Source organism: Motacilla alba, chromosome 6, assembly GCF_015832195.1.
Source record: "Motacilla alba alba isolate MOTALB_02 chromosome 6, Motacilla_alba_V1.0_pri, whole genome shotgun sequence".
Taxonomy (NCBI): Eukaryota; Metazoa; Chordata; class Aves; order Passeriformes; family Motacillidae; genus Motacilla; species Motacilla alba.
Window position 1 is genome coordinate 3,485,806 of NC_052021.1, and position 18,713 is coordinate 3,504,518.

The following is an 18,713-nucleotide window of genomic DNA, read 5'->3' on the forward strand; positions in this document are numbered from 1 at the left end:
TGGGATAAATATCAGCTGGATGACAAATCTGTTTTGTCAATGTCTGGAGGAGGAGGAAGAGGAAAGGGAGCACCCTAAAGACAGACCTAGAAAGCAGGCTCTTGCTGGAAGTGCCTCTCCCTTCTGCCTTTCCATGTGTCCAGGAAAGTTGAGTCAAACAGAGACAATATGAAAACACAGGGCATTTATTTCTGTACATAACCAAAGCACTTGTAATTGGTGTCTCCGGATGGAAAACCAGGCAAGTTTCCTCCCCTGAACCAGGAGACTAGTGCTAACATTTCAGGCTCATAATTAAAAAAGGATATATGCTCCATATCCCTCTTTTCTTTCCTAAAAAACCTGTTTTGTAGCACACACACCACAAAAAAAAAGGGGCTAAAAATACTTCCAAGGCACATTATTATCCGGAAGGGATGGAGAAATGCTGCTTTTTCCTCACCAGCCTCCCTCCAGTGCTGGAGGTATTGGGTGGTGGTGGATGATAGCAATTCAGCTCGTGAGGCCAACCTCCCAACCAAGGAAGGTCATTTTTTGCCTCCACTGGGGACTTCCAGCTGGCTGCAGATGTGTCCCCTCCTGACAGCTTTGATAAACAGGGAGAAAACACAGCATTTTGGGATGCAGTCCTCCAGAAGGGTTTCTTGGGCTCTCAGAAACTCATCCACTTGCAAAACAAGGCTGTTTTGTCATGAGGAAAAGCTTGGCTTCCAGCAAGGCCCTGCCCCATGGAGGGGGAAATCTCAGCCTTTGGGGTGTGAGGGCAGGTTTGGAGGCAAGGGCTGTGTCTGTTCTTCAGCAGCTCCTCCTGTGGTCCCTTCTGACATCCTTATTGCAGCATTTTTCTCATTCAAAGGTGGCTGTGGAGGAGAATCCCAAAGTGCTCTGACTCCTTACTCTGTTTCTGCAGTCAGCAGGAGGTTGCAGACCTTGGAGTTGGTTTGGTGCAGGGCGAATTCCCTGCCGGGCACGGTGCCACGCCGGCCTCTCCGAGCGGTGCTGCTCCAGCTCCCGGCAGACTGGGAAACTGTCAGGACTTCTCTGTGGGGCACAGGGACAGCAGCATGGTCAGGAGCCTGCGCTGGATCTCATCCTTCTCCTCCCAGAGCAGCACAGTCACCATCTCCTGATGGTCTTATGGATGGTGAGTGCTTCCACCCACATCGGGAACTTGTGGTGCCCTTTCCCTGTCCCTACCAATTCCCACCCAATAAGTGCAACCATTAATCCTCTCCTCTTCCCAAGAAGTCCTCCTTCATCTCAAGCCCACCAGGAGGTTTCTACAGGATCTGGTGCTACCTGTATGGGACCTGTTCCTCTCTCAGCTGCAGGCACATGAGCACGGGGCTGCTGGAAAACCTCAGCTTGGTGTCGAAGTGGATGGAGGTCTCCACCTCCGTCTGGCTCCTCAGGGTGGCTTGGAGCAAAGGGGAATCTAGTTCTGCCTGGAAATCCATGGCAAGGCTTCCCCTGGGAGAGAGAAACACGTAGGGTCTGGTCATAGAGCAATGGCCTGAGCTGGACACCAAACAGCTCCATAAAGACCTCAGTTAGAGGTCATGGAAAATGTCCGTGTAAGCATCAGGAAAGGCTGGACCCACCAGGAGAAGATCAGGGAGCTGTGGAAACCCCCATTGCCCCCCCAGTATTCCCATTCCCAGAGCCAAGCTGACCTGGCACTGACGCTGGTTTTCAGTTCCTGCTCCCAAATGCTCACATCCATGTCAGCTGAAATGTCCAGCCCCAGCCCACCCTGGAGTTTGACGGTCACTTGGAGGCCAGACTGCAGAGGAATGACCTGGAAGATGGAAAAGGCAGAGCTTTCTGTGGCCAGGCACAGCTCTTGGATGAGTGGCTGGCACCAGCAGGGCCTTGTGGCTGCTGGGAATGTCCATCCCAACCCTGCAGCGAGGGAGCAACTCCAGCAATGGGTCTCCCATGGCAGAACAAGTCATCCCACTGCTTCACCGACCCCCAGACACATCTGGCAGTGCCCCCTCACTCTTAGATCTGCGTCTGTGGTGTGCAACATCCACAGGCTCATTTCACGGGATTCACTGGGATGTGGTGTGGCCACTGCTTCCTCCCCATCCAGTACCTGGTGATGGTCCATACAGGCCACTGCTTCCTCCCCATCCAGTACCTGGTGATGGTCCATACAGGCCACTGCTTCCTCCCCATCCAGTACCTGGTGATGGTCCATCAGCAGGAGGTTCCCTCTGACCACACTGGTGGGCTCTCCACTGCTCAGCAGGACCTTGGCCATCAGGTCTGTGTACCCCTGGAAGAAGACAACTGGCCGCAACTGGACGTCAAAGAAGGTGGCTGACATCCCAGCCATGAGCTCTGGCTCCTCCTCCCCTTCTGAGAGGTTTTCTCCCATCATCGACTCCATCCCCTGTGCTTCAAAGGTGACCTGGAACACAGAAGTGGACAGGAGCAGGACATCAGTGAGGGAGTGACTTGGGTGAGGCATCCAAGCCATCCCTGAGCACCCAGAGGTACCAGTGTGGCATCCAAGCCATCCGTGAGCACCCTGAGGTGCCAGCGTGGCATCCAAGCCATCCCTGAGCACCCTGAGGTACCAGTGTGGCATCCTCTGTTTTTGGCTAGCAGGGGACTCCTTTCTCCAGAGCAGGAGTGTCTGGTTTCACACTGGTGGTTTGGGAATTTGCCTCTTTCTGATACAGGACGTGCTGAGCACAGAGTGAAGCACCACAAGGAGGTAAAGAGGGGATGCAGGGACAGCAGTGGCACCACTGGGTTGGTGTTGTCACCCCCCTCCAACCCCCAACCCCTCTCTCACTGGCACCTGAGCTGCACAAAGCCGCTGGCCGTGGCTGAGCAAGGAGAAGTCGGAGACGCTCTTCCTCAGGAATCCTCCCTCCAAAAACAGCAGGTCCAGCCCAAAAGTGGAAGTCAGGTCCTGGGTGACTGAAAGGCAGAGAGATGCCCATGAGCACCCCCAGGTGTCTGGTGGAAGCGGGTGGTAACAGGATGATCTTTGAGGTCCCTTCCAACCCAAAGCTGTGGTACCATTCTGCATCTTCTCCTTTCATTCTTGCAGCACTCAAATGATTCAGCATTGCAAGGTTATTTTGGATTTTTTCTCCCTGGCTATTCCACCTTCACTGACCCTCTGCAAGGCCAGGCTGAGCTAATTTGAAGAGGGACAGAAATGAGGGATAAAGAATTCAGCAGATTTGTAGCAAGTGCTGCTTTTTGCAGTCTCTGAAGTTTGATTCTTTCTCTTAAATCTCAGTACAAGAATCCTCCTCTCTGACGATCTTATTAAATATACTAAAGGAACTGAGGAATGGCGTGAAATATCTTGACTTGTCAAGGAAAGCACAGAAACTCCTACCAGTAATCTGCCTCTGGTTTCATCTCCAGCTGAAGCTCCTCTTTCAAGCCAGCAGGATTTGGGAAAAGTTTGTGCTAGAGAAGAGCATGTTCCTATCTCAGGTGGTGGCAGCCAGCTGGTGCTGGGGGACATTCTCCCTGAGATTTTGGGGCATTCTATAGACCTGAATCCTCCTCTGGAAGCTGCTTTTTCCCACCAGCCCCTCTTTAACCCTCGGAGGGGACCAAGGTGTGCTCTGTGCTGTCACCTGTCAGAGGTCCTGAGAAAGAAGAGGAGATGCCGACTTTAGAGAAGAAGTTGTAATTATTTATCCGTGGGTCTCCCATGATGTCTTTCATTATCTTCCTGGAAAAGAGAGGGAAAGGATATGTCAGCACTGGGAGGGAGGGAGGGAGGGCAAAAGGTCAGTGGTTCACTGCAGAAGGAGATATAATTTGCCAGAGTATTTCTCATGGTTGCTGACTGCCCAGAGCAGCGTGAGGAGAAAATGAAAGCAGTACACGTGGGCTACCCTGGAATTTCCTTTTCCTCTGGCTTATTGGGATAAACCAGGCAGATATTTTCGTGCAGCTTTTGCTTAGCTCTGAATAATGTGAGCGCTTGGTTTGTTCTGTGCAGGGAGGAAGATTAATGCAGGCAGAAATTGTGCACTGCCCTGGGAGCCAGAGCTTCAGCCTCCAAGGACTCTGCTGAAACCACAAGCCTGGGTCCTGCTGCCATGGGGCAGGATGACAAGGAACGTCAGGTTTCACCTGGCTGTGTGACATCTGCATCCCTTTTGCTACACCAGGAATGTCCAGGCAGCCCCCACAAAGTGATGCTAGCACATTTTAAAGTCATGCTGGTCCAAACCCCACAGCTGGATTGTGGAGGAGAAGGAGAAAAAGGTGATGCAGAGCAGAGGGAAAGATACCCCCGTGCCCTCAAGCCCCACCTTGCCAGGTGGTGGTGGTCATGCAGTCTGTTCTGGACTTTGAGCAGCAGGAACGTGGCCACCTCTGTCTCCATCTCGCTGGTGGCCAGCAGGATGTTGATGACATCCATGGGCAGGGGGTGGTTATCCAGGAGGATTTCTGCAGCAGCCAGGCGACAGGTTTTGTCATAACTCTTCCTCTTCTGGTGGAAAATCCTCCTCATCACTTGCTTCACCTGACGAGAAGGGGTCAATAAGATTGAAGTGCACCCCAGCAGCTTGGCTCTGAGTGGGGAGGGGAGCACCAAGCCTCACAACCTCCTCTCCTACCTTGCTGGAGATGAGGAGAGCAGGGAATCGCTGCAGGGCAGAGAGGGCTGCGGTGGTGACAGCCATGGGACCGTCCTCGGCATGCTCCAGGAGGGTGGGGATGGTCTCAGGGAGCCTCGCATTCCCCAGGGCCAGCAGGGAAATGACCACCTTGGGCTCCTCCTCAGCACCTCTGAGCCCCCTGAGGATGGTTTCCATCCCACGCTCCACCACCTGCTCAGGATTTGCAGGAGGAGGGGGAGGTGAGGGACAGGAGATATGGGCACCCCTGGAACTGGGGGGTGTCCCAAAAAGCCAAGTGTGAGGGGTTGCAGAGGACCCACCTGCAGCCCACAGAGCTTCTGCTGGCACAGCTTGCCCACCAGAGAGCCCACGGCAACTATTCCTGTCTCCCAGATCTCAGGTGCCAGCTGCTTCCCATCCAGCTTGTCCTGGGCATCAGGAAAGGGGTAACGGGAAGCAGGAAAAAAGAAATGAGGGGGGAAATAAAAAGATAAGGAGTATGCTTTACCTCTTATCTCAAGCAAGTAAGGGAAAACTAGTTCTTACCTGCCTTAAAGGTGGCCATGCATGATTTAATTGGATAAAATGCTGCGGCTCTAAATTAAGATTTTATTCTCTCTAATGCCCTGATACAAAGCATCTTCTGCTGAATTCTTTTCCTCTGGAGAGCATCTGCTCCCATCACCAGTGTCCCGTTAAATGCACATGAAACAGTCCCATGAGCAGGAAGATCTGCTCTACAGAAACATTTCCCTTGTTCCATGGTGTGGACCAGGACCCCTGGGGAAGAGAGGGAGGTGTCCATACTCACTAGGATGAGGTGGAGAAGCTCTCCTGAAGGCCGGGGAGAGAAAGCTGCTGCGTAGAGAAACTTCTCCAGGAGGGGCTTGGGCTCCTGGCTGAAATCCAGGAAGTCTGAGAGGGCTGCCAAGGAAGCCACCGACTGTGTGGCCACCGCTGCCTCCAGCAGGAAGGGGCTGGAGCAGGAAGAGGGAAGTCAGCAGTGTCCCACAAAAACCATGCAGTGCTTGGACAGGACAGGCATTAGGGGAAGCCTGAGAACAGTGCCACTAGTCAGGATGGCTGCCTGGAGCAGGGATGGTGCACGGAGCAGCACCAACCATCCCTGGCTGTCTTGTCCAGCGCTCGGAATTTTGGAGAGACAGCTCCAGGGGTTCTCACCGCGTCTCCTCGGGGGCTCTCCTCAGCAGCTGCAGGACATCCCTCTTCTTGGCACTGCGCAGCATCTGGATGAACCTCTGGAACTGCCAGGCTGTCGCCACCTTCGAGGTGTCTGTTTTGACTCTCTGCCTGTCGAAAGCCTTCAGGAAGGCTCTCAGCTGTGAAGGTGAGGTTTGTTAGGGGGGATTTAGCTTCTTTTCCCACGTTATCACAGGATAATATTTATACCAAAGCAGCCCCTCCAAAAGAACCACTGGGGTTTAACCCCAAACCCCACAAGAGCCCAGCTTGAGAGAGAGCTTGAGGGAGAGTTCTGGGGGTCAGTAGCATCACTGACCGATGGGCAGTGGGTGCACACTCTCCTGAAGGGCAGGCTGGCCATGCCCAGGGGCTGGGGCCGTGCCCTGGTGCCATCCAGCACATCCTTAAGGCTCTGTCCAGACACCTCTGCCGGCCCAGGCATTGCAGGAGACACCAGCTGGAGCTGCTGCCTGTGAAGGGAGAAACAGTCAGTGGAAAGTTTTGTGATTTCCACCCTCCATGGCCAGTGGCTGGGATCATCGCTCACCTTGAACTGATCTTGATGCCGGAGCGGGATCTCAGGGCTGGAGCCACCACGTGGCTTTCCTCTGCCAGGACTGACTGGAGAAGGTTGTCCTTCACCAGGTACTGGCTTCTGCTGGAGGGCTGCCACTCCACTCCAAAAACCTTGGGAAAGGAAAAGCGATGAGAAAAATAAGCAACCTTTTTTCCCCTTGCCCTCTCCCCAGGAGATTTCTCTCTTTACATAAGAAGAAAAAGAACTTTCCAGCCCACAAAGTCACCTGCTTCACTTGCAAAATGTAGGAAAGGAAAATCCATAAGAGCCTGCCTTCTTCCCAGATGTGGGAGAAGGCAACACCGGGTGAGGACCAGCAAGGGGATGCTCCCAGCCATGGCTGATGCAGGCAGACAGAGTGGTGACACCACAGGGACTTGTGCAACAAGGAGGTGTTGAGACCCCTGCCAGTGGGGTCTCCATGGGAATGTCCATTTTTATACTGAATTCAGTAGAATTTATATATATATATATTTAAACCTTTAAATTTTGGTTATGGCAGGTGTGACTGCATTAAGACCCACAGGATTCCATCTGTTTATGTCAGGGCTGACCACAGGCTGCTGCTTTAAGCAAAACAGAATCCTTTCAAAATAATCCGCCATGCAATGAGTCTGAGACCCAGAAAACATCCCTGCATCTCCAGCTTCCCAAGCAGGATCAGCTGACAGCTCAGAACTGATGACAAGAGTGGGGATGGGGTGACCCAGAGCACCCTTAATGCCCCTTCCCACCTCAACACCTCAAGATCCTCTTGAGGGATCTTGGTGCATCCCACTTTGGGGATGGGTCTAAAAGTCCCATCCCAAGCTGGTGCAGAAGGCTGAAGCCAGCTGGGAACGGGAAACCAAGCCCACTGCAAAAGGATTATAGGAGTGGCCTGTAGAAATGTGCCCCCTATGGACAGAGAGACAGTACCTTCCTCTGTCCCCCAAAAAGGAAAGAGCCCAGAAGTTTCTCCCGGTGATCAGGTAGAAAAGTCACTGATAGGACCTTGGGGACTTCACCTCAAGTTTGGGGACAGCTAATTGGCCATGAGCCAAAAGGTCCCGCCTGGGCCATTGAGTAGAAAAGCACAGAACAAAGAAGCCAAATGGCTTTTGTGAGGTGTCTTTACCAGGAGCACAAGCTTGTGGCACCTGGATCGCTTTGAGTTTGTTATTTTGCCTTTATTAAACCTTTTTTGTTCCTGACGCTGTCACATCAGCCTCCTGCTCCTTTTATGCCTCCCGATGAAAGCTGAGCTATTCTGGGGTATAACTTTGGGTGTTGAGAGCTCATCAGATCAGCTCGAAACCCCTGGGCAAAAACGTTATAGTGGCCCTGCTGTACTCAGTGTGAGCTGAGCCCCCCCCCACTGAGAGCAATGGACTTGCTTTGTTTGTGGAGGTGAATCCAGACTTCGGCTTTGAGCAGCTGAGGAGATCTTTGGTCTTGGTGATGGAATGGTTGGACACGGTGTAGGTGACTTGGCAGCGGCCAGAGGCATCTTCCTGAAACACAAACGGGAGTGACCACGAGTATTAAACAGTCTGTGGAGAGGACAGACACAAAGGCCAACCTAGCAAAGAGAACAGCATCTAAAATCTAGAATGTGGGACACATCAGGGGGTGGTTGGATAGTTCCAAGTCCAACCAGGCACCTTTGCAGATTCAGGCTCTAAATTAAGATTTAATTAAGCATCTCTGTGACTGCATTTGGGGTTCTGAGGTTATTTCATGTTGCTCACAGGTCATTCCAGCTGACTGCTGGCAAAGCAAATCCTGTTGGCAGGAATGCTTGTGGAGTTTCTTCTGTGCTGTTCCTACTGCCCAGGGAAAGGCTATGATTTTGTGAGGGGTGCCAATTGCTGAAAATTAAGTTATTTTATTTTATGTCTTCTGCCTTTCCAAGAGTCATCCTTGCTCACAGCCTGGTTGGAGCAGCAGACCCAATGTTATTTCTCCTGAATTTTGCCCCCTCTGCTGAAGCTCGTGGGCTGGCTGGGCCTCAGGGCCAGCTCTCCTGGTGCATCTCTGGATTTTTGATCCCAGCTCTGGACCTACCTCCACTGTGGTGCCGGCATGGGGCTGAAGCTGGAACAGACTGATGATGCCTCGTTTCAGGTTGGAGATCAGGATGTTTTCTGCTTCATTCCCATAGAAAGCTTTGACCTGGGAGGGCAGGAGGTGGTGCCTGGCTGAGGGGACATCTCTGGGGTCCCTGCAGGCTCCCTGCTGCCTTCCCTGACAAAAGGGAAGCTGAGAACACCCTGTAGACACCTGAGGAATTTTCTCAAGGAAGCCCTTATCCCTCAATAGCATGAGGTCTGTGACTGCAAGAACACAACATTTCCCTTTCCTTCCCACCCTGGGGCTCCATAGCCGTAGAGGAGAAGGCCAGAAAGGTGCTCATATCCCATCGTTAGGACTGAAGAGCTTTAGCATGGGATTCTGCAGCTCCAGCTGTGTCCTTCTGGAGGATGGGACTCCATGTGGGGTCCAGCACTGGCCACTCTGTCCAGTTCCTTCTGCTCTGAAATCAGAGCTGGAGCAGGAGCTCCTATGGGCTTCATAGCCCAGAAAATTGAGGATGAGGACAGGAGCACTTTGCAGAGGGCATGAACAAGCCCAGGAGGTGTCCAGCTGACCTTCCCACTGTTCCAGGAGATGAACACTGGCTGCTGGAGCTCTGCCTGTGCCTCTGGGCTCAGCGCAATCTCTACAGGAGAACCTCCGGTGCTGTCCTGGCTCCTCTCCTCTTCTGGCTGGTGTTGGGCCTTCAGGTCATGGATCTACAACAGCAGAAGATGGCAGAAAGCAGTGACCACGTGCCTGCTCTAAAGCTGGTGTGCATTTCCTCTGCAGGCAACGGATTTGGTCAGAGAGATCATCTTTCAGCTGGGGTGGGCTAGAAATGGAAGGGGTTGTGTGGAAACCCAGAGCCCTGAGAATATTTCTCTGTCTGCTCTGGGGTGCCCTGACCCCCAGGGGAGCACTGGCTCTGACCCTCATCCATGGAGAAAGTTTCCTAGACTTCAAGACAGACTGGAACCCACAAAAGTGTGAAATGGGTTATAGAGAGTAGTGTGGGTGTATCACCTGGGGAGAAATTGAGGTTTTGGGATTTTTAGTGTGTTGTGGATGGCAGCAAGATGGAGGCACAGGGTGTCCTCCTGGGTTTCTTCTTCATGCTGCTTCCTCCTCCTTCTCCATGGGTTTGGGTGGCATTTTGTAATTGGGCAGAAAAGTCCCCATTGTGGGCTCTGTGGGATCAGGTATTGGGTTAAAAGGGAAAATAATCCAGGTGTCAGTTCTTAATTGGATAGTTTAGTCTTAAAAGACCTTGTGACAAGAGATTGTTGTCATTTTGTGCCTTCTAATGAAAAGCTGCAGAGCTCACAGCAGTGAGACTGTTTCACTGGTAAGGAATAATAAACACCTGAGTCCCAACATGGGCTACTGTCTCAAGTGCCATCAGTCCAGACCCAGAGAAACCCACAGGGTTGCAGCTCCTGGGGCATTCCCTGCAGGAACAGCTGGCTGGGATGGCTGCAGCACCCCTGTACACACCTGCAGCTCCGGGGGCATTCCCTGCAGGAACAGCTGGCTGGGATGGCTGCAGCACCCATGTGCTCACCTGCAGCTGGAGCATTCCCTGCAGGAACAGCTGGCTGGGATGGCTGCAGCACCCCTGTACACACCTGCAGCTGGAGCATTCCCTGCAGGAACAGCTGGCTGGGATGGCTGCAGCACCCCTGTACACACCTGCAGCTGGAGCATTCCCTGCAGGAACAGCTGGCTGGGATGGCTGCAGCACCCCTGTACACACCTGCAGCTGGAGCATTCCCTGCAGGAACAGCTGGCTGGGATGGCTGCAGCACCCCTGTACACACCTGCAGCTGGAGCATTCCCTGCAGGAACAGCTGGCTGGGATGGCTGCAGCACCCCTGTACACACCTGCAGCTCCGGGGGCATTCCCTGCAGGAACAGCTGGCTGGGATGGCTGCAGCACCCCTGTACACACCTGCAGCTGGAGCAGCTCCTCGCCGCCCCGGTCCCTCCAGAGGCGCTGCAGCCGGATCAGTGCCTCAGCCTGCAGCCAGGCTCCCCGTGGGGATGGCGTGGAGGTGTGCTGCAGCTGGACAGCCAGGGAGTACTGGTACTGATACAGGCTCCTGGGCTGGAAAGAAAGCAGCAAATTCCCTGGGGAAAGATGGAAATGTTGACGGTAAACAGTCATGGATTGCAGATGCTGGGAGAGAGAAATGGATAGTTTCCCAGGCATTGTTCTGGGAAAAGCTGTGAGAAGCTCAGAGAAAGGAATTAAAACAATTCCTATCTTAAGGTTTTGCAGCTGCTGTTTTGAACAGTTGCTTTTCATAAGGTGTTTACTGAAGGGTGGTTCCTTGTGGCAGCAGCTCTCTGGCCACAGAGAGCAGGGACAGGTCTTCCCAGGCATTTTTCCCTGGGAAGGCTGTGAGAAGCTGTGAGAAAGCTCAGAGAAAGAATTTAAATAATTCTTATCTCCACTTGCTACACCTGTCACTAAGCAAATATAGAATGTGTTATAGAGATTTATTTACCAAAGAGTAATAGTGTTTTAATCAGTTAACCAGTAAGGTCAAAGCTGTATCAAACAAACTAAAAAAAGTTACAAGTTTGTTAAAAATATAATAATAATATAGTATAAAAAAATAAAACAATAGTTCAACCTTCTACATCTTAGAGTCAATACTAATTACAGCCACATCAGAGAAACCCCTACAACAACGGTTCCTTAATTAACCAGTTGGGTGCCAGGTGTTATTAAGAACCAACCAGGTTCTGGACGAATGATGTTGGTTATAAATACCGTGAGACTGTAACAAATAAGGGTCTGCCTTCTGATCAGTATGGAGCTGGCTCACTTCCATTCCTGTTCCTGACTCGGTGGTGACAATGGATCACCTCCATCCCAGAGGGCACTGAGAGTTGCAGGGATGCTGATGACCTGTCACTCCACCCCCTGGAAGGGCAAGGCTAGCTGATGGGACGGTTTCCCTGGGCAATTATTTGTGCCTGTGGTTTGGAGATTTGGGTTCTCCGGGCTGACAGCCGATTCCTGTTTCCAGCCCTGCCTTGAAAAGGATGGCCAGAGCAGCAGCTCTGCTTGGGCACTTCAGGACTTTTAGAAATGCCAAAGAAACACCCTTTAATCCTGAGGGGAAGTTTCCTGAGCATGCCCACGGACAGGAGGGATATCTCCAGTGCTTTTTCAGCCCTAGGCATTAACAAGGGCACAATCAACATTTTTAGGGCACAAAAGAAGCTGAATTCTTCATATGATGAGTTTTCCATCAGAAGTTCTAATTCCTAATTAAATCACTGTCTTGTACTAAGGAAAAATGAAGTTGCTGGGACAGCTTTAGATCAAAACTCTCTGCTTTAATTTTATTTCTCTAGACTTATTTATAGTCCCTTCTCTTGCTCATATCCAAGTGTGATTGAAGGGGGGAGGGTTGTCTTTGCCATGACAAAAGCAATCAAATCTGTTTTGTGAAGTCACTTGAAATTCTCTTGCAAATTTGATGCACTTGCTGAACTTCTAAAATGTTTTATAGCTTTGCTACTTTTAACAACAAATGAATCAATGGAAGTCCAGCTCAGTCCCTGGGCCTTTCCTCTGTGAGACAGACAGAGGAGTTTTTACAGTTCTGCACTGCGTGCAGTTTAAAAAGCTCCAGCTCTCTGGTTTTCCTCAGAAAGGACTTCCACAATCCCCAAAATTTCTTAGAGTCAATACCATCTCACCTCTCCGGACAGCCAGACCCCGTCGAGTCCCTGCACCTAAACCATCCCAAGCCTCTCTTACCTTTCGCTGCTCTCAGGAGGGAAAAGCAGAGCAGGCAGAAGCATCCCCAGAGCGCCTGCGGATCCATGGTGGGCTCCGGGAGCCGGGGAGGGAGGGGTGGGAGAGAGGGACCCACAGCAGAAGCGGGCAAGGTCGGCAGTGTCGGGCGGTGGGGCCCGACCTTCTCCCTGTCCTGCCTTACCCCAGAGAAGGCAAATAATTAAACCTTTGTACCAACCCCCAGCAGCCGCGGAGCGTTTGGGAATCAGCTGAGGTTCGCCAAAGGCCGGCGGGAGGAGAGGACAGCTGGAAGAAAAAGAGCAGCCAGAAGCATTGAGGGGAGGAGGAATTGCCTGTTTGTCCTGATACGGGAGGGGGATGCTCAGAAAGCTGCTCTGCCTTTGGAGATCTCTCCCTTCCCATCACAGGATAGGAGACAGTTCCTTTCAAAAGAAAAGGCCCGGAAGGGGGAAGGGGGGAAACAGCTTTTCCATCCTTTTAGCTGGAGACTGGGATTTGCAGCCTGGAGCTCAAGTTACTTAAAGGGCCAGGCTGGAGGGGACAGGGAGCACGGCTGGCCCCAGAAAGAAACGGGAAAGGGCCTCGGAAACCCATCTCTACATCCCTTGGCCCACTAACCATACAGTATTTTTATTAGTGCATGAACGTTCTGATTGCAGAGTTTAATTGTTTCCTAAAGACACCACAGCAAGGGGTGGTGATGCAGCTCAGGGTCCTGGGAAGGCATTTTGCTAAAAACAATGGGGCAGTGGAACAGGGGGGCACTTCACGTGTCATTCTGGAAGTGATCTGCATATTGCAGTGGGATCAAAACCCCAGGACTTTGGTGTTTTCACATTTTCAAGGGCACGTCTCCCAGCTCTGCATCACATTGGGCTTTTGGGCCACTACTGTGATCAGAAAATCAGAGCAGATCCAGCTGAGAGAAACCTGGGAAAACTCCTGTTATAGGTTTCCCATACGTGGTATCTTCACTTGGTCTTCTGGTGGTTTTTATGGACAAATACCCCAATATTTAATTTGAAAAATATCTTTCTCTTCAGCATTTTCATTTAGCTTTTATAGGATCATAGAATGGTTTGAGGTGGAAGGGTCCTTAAAGACCATTTCTCAACCCCTGGCATGGGCAGAGAAGCCCATGGCCCAGAGAAGCTGCGGCTGCCCCTGGATCCCTGGAAGTGTCCAAGGCCAGGCTGAGTGAGGCTTGGAGCAGCCTGAGATAGTAAAAAGTGTCCCTGCTCATGGCAGGGATTGGACCTGGATGATTTTTAAGGATCCTTCCAACACACACCATGTTATGGCTCTGGGGGACTTGTGCTCTGCAGGGCAATCTGAGAGCAAAGCACACTTCTCAGAGCGTCGCTGAACACAGCGAGTTTTAGTTCTTTCTCCAGCATGGGGAAAAAAGAAGTGTTTCAGGGTGAGGTGGTTGTGGAGGGTCTAAGCCCTGAAGGTAAGGTCCCAGAATGTTTGCTGGCTGCAGCTCAATACAATCCCTGGAGAGGAAAGGCAAACAGACATAGCCTGTGGAAAAAAAACCCTGCCGATAAGGAGGGCTCAAAGTGGAACTGAACTTTGGCAGGTTGGTTGTTTAGGTCTGGCTGCCAAGACTTTCCAGGATTAGGATGTGAAAAACTGGGAGAAAACCTGGTTTTTCTTTCTCCAAACCTGCTTCTTCCTTCTGTCGCTGAGGGAATCTGTGAAAAAGAATAAAGCAGAAGAACCCAGAGGGAGTTAAAAGCTTTGTGAAGCATTCTTCTCAAATCCAGCTGGGGTTGCTACGCTCTTGGAAAGGTGCCTTATGGAACCTTGGACACCTCTGGGCAGATGGATGCTCCTGAAATCAGTGCTGCTGGAATCCTGGGCGCTCCTCCAGCCCCTCGTGTACCACCCCAGGGAAATGTGATCTCCCACTTCTGTCCAGTGAAGGAACCTGGCTGCTGGATCACCAGGGAGGATTCTGGCTGCAGGACCTGGTGTGGCAGCTCTGGAACCCACGGGCAGAGCAGAGCAGGGGCAGTCAGTGTGACCAGGTCACCGTGCCCAGGTCAGAGAGGCGCACGGGGACCTCGCCACCCTGAGCTGTGACATCAGGCTGGACTTTGGCAAAGGGTGGCCAGGCTGCACTCGCCTGGATGGAAGCGACAGGGGCTGCTGCATCACAGCCTGCAAACCTCAATTTCCCTCTCTTCTAAATGACCTTCAGCTCCAAAAGTCCCCCCACCCCATCCCCAGCATCTTCTCCTGCCTGGTCACCTCCCTTTTTGCCATTGCAGTGGCAGGGAAAGCCCTGACTCTACCAACAAGCCCCATCAATCCTTCCCTCTGAGAAAAACTGGAGGGGAGTGAGCAGTTCCCACATGATTGTACTGGCGGCACTCAAAAGGCTCCAAAACCCCTGAAGAGAGAGATTTCCTGGGGCTGTGTGGGTCAAGAGGCCCCAGGTGTGTTCAGTGAGCTTTAATGACCCTAATGAGAATGAGCCTAATGAGCTTTAATGACCCTAATGAGCCTCCTTAGGAGATGATTTCTATTCCTGCATAGCAGCCAATCACCTGCTCCGTGAGCAAGGGGAGTATACAACGCTGCTTGTGCCAACTGGTTAAAAACCAGACAATTTGAAGAAAAAAATCAAATCTGCTCAGTTAATTTTGGGGTTTGAAAGGTTTGGAACTTTTAAAATATATGTTTTTTACAGGCCTGGTTTTGGACCAGATGTGTGTGTGTATATGTATTTTTTAAGCCAGCTCACCTAAGCTGGTCTGTAAGGCAGAAATGCCCCCTTTCCCACCTGTATTCTTTATGCAGTTCTTTAGCAATTTCCTACGCAAGCACACACCTATGGAATTTGTGGAGGAAAACAGCCCACACTGGGGATGAGGCTGTGGTGAGATGTATGAGAAGAGCTGCTCCCCAGCAGCCCTGTGGAGAGGCTTGTGACCCTCCCACTTGCAGGGAGCTGTCTGTGTGCTTTGTGTTTCATTGTCTGGAGGTTGCTAGGCTGCACTTTCCAGGACAGCCTCCTTTTTGTTCTCCTTTTTCTTCATTTTTCTCCTTCCCTCTGCCTGAAACAAGCTGTGGAAAAGCCCCTGGCCTGGCTGGCTCCCTGTGAGCTATTGCTTGCTAAAGAGATTGGCTAAAGGGGGAAAGTCTGAGCACAGCAAAGTGGTAGGAGCAGGGTTTGCATCTCAATCTGAGGCATCTCAAAGCCCGATAAGTGCAGAAAAGACTTTGCTGTGTTAATGCAAAATTATATTTATGAGCAATTTTTGGAAAATAGGACTGGTATCAACCTGGGGATATTGTCTGGCCCAGTTCCCTAAGCCTGGCTTTGCCATAGGGAATGGATGCCTGACCTCTTTGCAGAGAGCTGCTGCAGATAGAGATTTCTCAGTTTCTATAGTGAATTTATCCCAGTACTGTGCTGCTATAAAGAAGTCTGCTCTTTCTACAGCTTCGCTCTATTACCTTTAAACCGAGCCCCAGCTGAGTTAGAGTTTAGTCCCAGCCTTGCCTTTCTTTCTCCCTTCTTTTCTCTTTTCTTTTAATTCTGAAGAGGCCTCAGCTGCCTTCTATTTCCTTCCTCTCTCACCTTCCAGGTCCTGTTCCCCAGACCTTGTTCTTTCCTTATAAAACCCTTGATAACCCGTTCCCCACTTAAGGCTTTGTGGGATCCTTGTTTTTCTGCCTTCTGGCTGCTGTGGGTGAAGGTCTGGCTTTGAGGAGCACACCCTGCTCCCTCTGCTCCAGAATCCAGCCTTGCAGCTATCCCAATCTCCTGCTGCTGAGGGCTTCCTTAGGCTCTTCCTTAAATGAAAAATATCCTGGAAGCTTATTTCTTGACATTAGAACAATTTCTACAAGTCCTTGAGGTGTGAGCATGATGGTTAAAATCCCACTGTGCAAATGAATGCCTTTGCTGCTGTGTTCTGTTGCCCGCCCAGGGGCAGCAGGAGAGGCACAGAGCGCTTCTGCTGGCCCCGGGCACCTGGCCTGGCCCGGTCCAAGAATCCCTGTGATAATTCACTGCTGAGAGCGCCAGCAGCGGCTTCCCCGGGGCTGCGCTTCTTCATGAGCTGTTCGCCCGTTCGGAGTTTCTTTTCAGCACGGCTTTCTCGGAGCAGGAGCACCACGCCTCAACAGCGAGGTAACGTCACCAGCACTGAGGCGGGGAGAGGGGAGCCGGGTCTCATCTCCGCCTCCTGCTCGCCGCCATTCGCTGCTTTCCCGCTCGCTGATTGGTCCAACTGACGAAGCCCCACCCCCACCCACGCCGGTATTCAAGTGCGGCGGCAGCGCCGGGATGCGCTGAGTCCGGCGGGGCCCGGGGCGGCGGTATTTGGTTTCCCGGTCGTATCATTCCGGCACGGCGGCGGCTCCAACCCAGGTGGGACCCGCGGTCGGCGCTGCCCCAGCTCGGGGCTCGCTGCGGGCGGAGGGGCCGCGGTGAGGGGCGGGGGGGTTCTGGCGAGTTCCTTGTGCCGGTGCCCCCGTGTCCCCCCTGCGCTGAGGCCGCCGAGGCAGCGGCTGCCCGCGGTGTCCCCCGTGCCCGGATGGCCGGGGCCGAGCCGGTGCCGCGGCAGCGATGGCTCCCGCCGGCTGCTCTCGCTGGGACGGAGGCGGCTGCTCCGTGCCCGGGACACTTCCCGGCCGTGCGGCAGCGGGCTCCGGGCCGCTGCTCGGGCGGGCGGGAGGTGTCCGTGCCCGGCTCGGGGCTGGCACGGCACGAACCTGAACGCGCCTCGGAGCCCAAAGCGCTGCCGGGCCAGGGAATGCGGGGCACGATGGTCAGCAGCCCGGGGCTGCTGCTTCTCGGCCCTGGGCAGGTGGACTCCGAGCCGCAGCTGCCCTGGGCCAGCAGCAGGCGGCAGCTCGCAGGCCGGGTCTGGGGCCGCCAGGAGGTGGCCGGGCCGGGGGGAAGAGGAGAGGCTCAGAGCGCTTCTGCTGGCCCCGGGCACCTGGCCTGGCCCGGCCCAACTCACCCCAAGAATCCCTGGGATAATGCACTGCTGAGAGCCCCAGAAGCAGCTTCCCCGGGGCTGCCGTTCTCGACCAGCGCAAACAGAGTGGGGCGCTTTTTATTACCAAGGTTTTTGCAGGACAGGAGTGACCTGACTTCTTTCGCGTTCCTTTTTCTGAATATGCCCCTGACTCTGCCACAATGGCGCCGGAAGTCACTTCGGTACAAGAGAGCGTAACCACCCCGGGGATTTCCCTGCCCGGCGCTGCCCCTCGCTCGCTGCTCCCGTCCCCCCTCTCCTGCCCGGCCCTCGCTGCTTCCCCGCGCGGGATTGGGCAAACCGGCAAAAGCCGCTCCCACAGCGGCTCGGAGCTGCGGCACCGGCTGGAGTGAGCTCCAGTGCTCGCCGGCTCTGTGCTGTGGCAGCAGCTGGAGTGAGCCCGAGTGCCCGCGGAGTCTGGCCGGGATGGGAGCGGCGGCGAACCCCGTGTTCGTGTCATTGCGGGGCGGCGGCGGCACCCGGAGCCCGGCGAGGCGGCGGCGGAGCTCGGAGCGGCTCCAGCCCAGGTGGGACCCGCGGTCGGCGCTGCCCCAGCTCGGGGCTCGCTGCGGGCGGAGGGGCCGCGGTGAGGGGCGGGGGGGCTCTGGCGAGTTCCTTGTGCCGGTGCCCCCGTGTCCCCCCTGCGCTGAGGCCGCCGAGGCAGCGGCTGCCCGCGGTCACACAGTCACAGAATCACTGGCTTGGGTTGCAAGAGACCTCCAAGATCCTCGAGTCCAACCCAGCCCTGACGCCTCAACTAAACCACGGCACTCAGTGCCACATCCAGTCTGTTTTTAAACACTTCCAAGGATAGTGACTCCTCCACCTCCCCGGGCAGACCACTCCAGTGCTTGGTGGCAGCAGCTCTCTGGCCACAGAGAGCAACACATAACTTTCCTGGGCATTGTCCTGGGCTAGGCTGGGAGAAGATCAGAGAAAAGAATGACAAGCACTTCTTATCTTGACTTGCTGCACCTGTTGTTTTGAACATGTGGAATGTGTTATGGAGGTTTGTTTACCAAAAGGTGGTTTCATAATTAGCTAGTGGTGATAGTGTTTGTACTGGAGGACCAGTTAGGTCCACCTGTATGGTGACTGACTGTAAGGGTGATGGGTTTCTTAATGAGTGTAGAATTATAAAGTGACTGCTCAACTTTTGTTAATCATGGAGTCAATGCTAACCATTATGCAGCTGGGGGGCTGCGACAACAGTACTTTATCACCCTTTGTGTAAAAACCTTTTTTCCTAATATCCAACCTCTATTTCCCTTGGTGCAGCTTAACACTGGGTCCTCTTGTGCTGTCAGTTGCTATCTGGAGAAAGGGACCAACCCCACCGGACCCCATCCACCCTTCAGGGAGTTCTCAGGCAGGGAGCCCGGGGTGGCCGCGCTGCAAGGCGGCGGGGCAGGGAATGCGGGGCACGATGGTCAGCAGCCCGGGGCTGCTGCTTCTCGGCCCTGGGCAGGCGGACTCCGAGCCGCAGCTGC

At 53.3% G+C, this 18,713-nt stretch overlaps 2 protein-coding genes across 3 annotated transcripts in view; one reads left to right on the forward strand and one right to left on the reverse strand.

The window, feature by feature from the left end:
* The window catches only part of LOC119702804 (C-type lectin domain family 2 member D-like), a 603,052-nt gene that overhangs the window by 525,706 nt on the left and 58,633 nt on the right, over positions 1-18,713 (forward strand). The window lies entirely within an intron of this gene.
* LOC119702786 (microsomal triglyceride transfer protein-like) lies at positions 194-13,013 on the reverse strand. Its single transcript, XM_038141389.1, has 18 exons — positions 12,224-13,013; positions 10,397-10,575; positions 9,021-9,164; positions 8,437-8,544; positions 7,767-7,883; positions 6,361-6,500; positions 6,130-6,283; positions 5,793-5,950; positions 5,422-5,587; positions 4,931-5,038; positions 4,608-4,820; positions 4,299-4,513; positions 3,612-3,709; positions 2,813-2,934; positions 2,189-2,416; positions 1,674-1,798; positions 1,300-1,470; positions 194-1,041 (listed from the first exon to the last, which is right to left on the reverse strand). Exons 1-18 carry the CDS (start codon positions 12,288-12,290, stop codon positions 894-896), a joined length of 2,661 nt encoding a protein of 886 aa, XP_037997317.1. The 5' UTR covers positions 12,291-13,013; the 3' UTR covers positions 194-893.